The sequence below is a fragment of the Atta colombica genome, unplaced genomic scaffold (assembly GCF_001594045.1).
Source record: "Atta colombica isolate Treedump-2 unplaced genomic scaffold, Acol1.0 scaffold88, whole genome shotgun sequence".
NCBI classification, from domain to species: Eukaryota; Metazoa; Arthropoda; class Insecta; order Hymenoptera; family Formicidae; genus Atta; species Atta colombica.
The window spans coordinates 80,879-84,969 of NW_017259581.1; the positions used below are offsets into that span (position 1 = coordinate 80,879).

General features: G+C 45.4%; 1 protein-coding gene across 1 annotated transcript in view; it reads right to left on the bottom strand.

Annotated features, from left to right (window-relative positions):
* LOC108693091 (zinc finger protein basonuclin-2-like) overlaps window positions 1–3,831 on the bottom strand; it is a 19,589-nt gene extending 15,758 nt beyond the window's left edge. The window contains exon 1 of the mRNA XM_018201790.1: window positions 3,246–3,831. Within this exon, the coding sequence (XP_018057279.1) occupies window positions 3,246–3,653 (408 nt within the window). The 5' untranslated portion in view covers window positions 3,654–3,831. The remainder of the gene's footprint in view (window positions 1–3,245) is intronic.
* Window positions 3,832–4,091: the final 260 nt, after the last annotated feature.

Here is a 4,091-nt window from a genome sequence, read left to right on the forward strand (position 1 = left end):
ATCTTGTCACCGCAATGCCGCGTTCAATGCTGTATTACAATATTTTGACAGTAATCACGAAAGTAGCTAGAAAACATTCTCTGTTAGCACCATGACGTTAATTTAGTCCTGTCGTAACCGAGAGTTAGCTCTGTGTCAATATCGGCGCTTCGACCTGTTAAAGACATAACGGATTACTATTGAAGCGTGTATTTCGACATCCGTTCCGGATAATCGCGTGTCTTCATCCGGCGTCTCGCTTATGGCGACAAAATACCTAAACGGCAGTACAAACGATCCGCGCGAGCACCCAAGAGAAGTACGGACCTAATAGAGTTTCGGAGTGTATCGTCACGCGAGCTCTAACGAGCTTAAATTTCGGTTTAAATTTGTTTGACGGAACGAAACGTAAACAAAACGAAAGTGTACGATAGCGTGCACGCGTACATGGTCCGCACGTGTCATCGCGTCGTTCATTCAATGACAACCCTCGTGCTTTCGAGAGGAACTTCCAAGGTTTTTGCGCATCGCGTGTATTCACATACGCAAGAATGGACAGCTTCGATGTCGCTTTTCTCTCTTCCCCCCCCCCCTTTTTTCTTTTTTCGTGTTCCTTTTCACTGAGAGACTCAAATTTATTCCGATTAAATTCCCAGCATTACCCACGCCTTTGCAACGGATAAGCGCATCGCACGGTGCATACGTGTATATGTATCTATGTACGCGAGTCGTTCGAGAAACCGGTTTCCCGTACGTTTTAATTTCACGCCGACATCGGCGCAATTCAGTTTACACGGATACTCCCCGTTTTCTAACGCGCGCGTCTCGCGAGATTAACGCACCGACCGTGCGTGCACGTGCGTTTTTGGGAAAAGTGCACTGCGTGTCGCGTAAAATCTATACGAGACCTGCACTGGAAGACCGCGCTTTAATCCTGCGAAAATCTGTTGCAATTATCTCAATGCGTCATCGCTCCTCTGCAATTATCTCTTGTGAGCCAAGATCAAAGTATAGGTAATTATATCGCGGTGGAAATACATATGTGGCAACAAGTTCTGTCATTTCAAATATCGTCTTTGTTTTGGTCACTTGAAAGTTACGCTGCGCATAGTGATTGACGGATATTTTTATGAAGTACCACTGGTATTTATCTTTTTCGATGGAACATCAAGGTTCGCCGATTATTATCTCGGTGGAGCACATTGCGACGAATAATAACTTCGTTGTTTCAAGTGTTATCTCTGTTATTCGTAGGTTGCATTACATACAAAATTAATGTTTTTATAAAAAAATATAAGGACACTGATAATTATCTGAAGAGAACAGCACGATAATTATCTCAGTAGAGCACAATACAAGGAAATATTGGAAAATTATTCAAGAAATGTCATTTCTATTATCAATCACTCGCAGATTGCGTTCGGCGCTAAGTGCCGTGATATGAGAGAGAATTATTTTATGATACAAAAATTATTGGTAATTATCCTGTTAAATATCTTCTGAATGATCAGATAACATGATATATCATTTCTCAAGTTAGAATTTTATTGGAAGTATTTGTTTTTTTTTATCGGATTTCAACACAAATCGCCTTTTAAACGTTCATGTAATTACGACTAATATCGATTAATATTTTATGTCACATTTATTAATTATTAAGAGACATCGTTTAGCGCGTTATATTTATGATTTGTTTTAAATTTAAGTGATTGATATTTTTTAATCGTTAAAATGTTTTTACAAACTTCCGTTCAGTGACGAGTGTCCAAATTTAAACGCACTATTTTTGACGACGATATACAGTCCCGGGTGACACCAGTTGAAAATCAAAGGATTAGATGTTAAAGTTTCACTGCTTTCTCACTGATCGACGCACAATATCGATTAAAGAACAGTCCATTAATGTGCTCCGATTTTTCACTCGTTGATCCAAAGAAAGTGATGATCCCAAGAAAGTGGCAATCGTAGAAATCAGCAACAAGAATAGCCCGGAATTGATTACGATTGACGCGACGTCGATGAGAAGAATGTCCATTAAGAAACCGTGACTTGGCCTGTCAGTAGTGTTGAAATTTCAGATCGTGACACTTGCGGAGAAGCATAGCTGCAGTTTCATTTCAGTCATGTAAAATCAGCAAAACTTTTGTGCAAACAAATTTATCTCAGAATATCGTGTTAAAAAATGCATAGCCGCAACTGTCTTCAAGTTCAAGTGACAGCGTTTTTTCCACTAGAAGAGCATCACATTCGATAACTTCAGTATTTTCAAACAGTTTGAGTCTTTTTTTTTCGGGAAAATCTTGGATTGAGAAATTATCATTTCATCGACACGAATTTCGATTGCGCTTGTCATTCCAAATTGCTTTCTCGCGGCAGATCGATCTTCCTCGCCAGAGCAGATCATTTCCTTCTCCTTCATCGTTTCCGTCCTCTTCGATGTAGCAGACGGGATGCGTCCGACGGGACTTCCATAGATTTCAGGATTTACATGTTATTGCGCAGGTATCTCACTTCAGGTACCGATATCTCGATCCGTTGCTCCGACATCGCTCAACATCACTCACACCAATATACGAGGCACTTTCGATGCACAGTTCGTCGTTCAACTCTCCGCTCTCACTCGTCATCGTCCTCGTTGATGTTTCTCCGTTTATCACGATTTATCGACCGTATTTTACAATCACCATAAAATTGAAGCGTTTTATTTTTTTATCCGCGAAGAGATTAATGCCCATTGATATCCGTGTTTTATTTCAAAGATCAATTTACCATCACGTGTATGTGTGAATAGAAGATTATTCTTGGTTAGACGCGATCGTTGAAGATAATCATTATGTAACGCGGCGACAGTTTCAAAAGGTCTCGATTCGCGTCAGCGTTCGCGAAAATATTCTTCGGTATGGACTTTGTCGAGTATGTGTCGAGTGCCAAAGCAACTGAAGCACCTATTCGCAGAGAATGTCACCGAAGTTAATGATCGGTCGCTGTCACGTCTGGAGGTAATCCAAAAGTCAAAACTGCGCTCTCCTCGTTCGTCCCGTTTCGAAGCGCAGCTGATCTCGTCGCGCGCACAAAACATCGACCGCGTGTTTCTCCGGCGAGCGTCCAAGTATGCTACGTCAAAGTTGTTCGGTTGTGTTGTTGTATATCGCATGAATATGTGTGGCATTGTGTATACTGTAGATGTCGTGGTCACGCGATGTATACTATCATCTCTTCTATGAAGCGCGAATGTATCGTTGCGTGAATTCAACGTGTCAACTCACCTGCAGTATGTATCCTCGCGTGTAATCCTCGTGGGTCCAACCGAAGGCAGCTAGGATACGTGTCACTTGCGCGGGGGGCAACTGGTTGAACAACTGATCGAGCAAGATCTTAAGGCGTATCGGCAGTGCGCGCGAGCCGTAGAGTACGAGGGATGCGACGTCAAACGCGGCCGTCGGCTCGACAGTCTCTGAAGCCGGTGGCCTCTCCTCCTTCTCCGCGACTTCGCCACCACCACCGGCACAACCACCTCCACCACCACCGCTGCCGTTACGATCCCCACCGAGGGTACCGCTGCCACCACTACCACTGTCACTGCCACCACCACTACTGCCACCTCCGCCGCCGCTGCCGCCGTCACCTCCACCCCCTCCTCCACTTCCTGCACTACTAGTCGCTGGTGCCGTCATCGTCGTCGTTGCCGTCGCCGTCGTCGTCGTTGCCGCCGCCACCGCCGCCGCCGCCGCCGCCGTCGTCGTCGTCGTCACCGATGCCGGGTGTTTTACCCTCCCTACGACGCTTTTATCCTCCCTACCAGTAGAACGAGGGCCGGAGACGACATCCCCACTACTCGCACCACCACCACTACTACCACCACCACCACTACTACCACCACCACCACTACTGTGGAGCCGCTGCTGTTGTTGAGCATGCTGCTGCTGCTGCTGCTGCTGTTGCTGCTGCTGTTGCTGCTGTTGGTGGTGGATGTTTGACAGTCGCGCCAGCGCTGAAACACAAGCAAGTGGAAAAGAGAGAGGTCAGAAAAGAACCTTCTTGCCGGTAGTGCACGCGTGCGTGCGAGCGCGCGCGCGCGCGTGTGTATGTGTGTGTGTGTGTGTATGTGTATG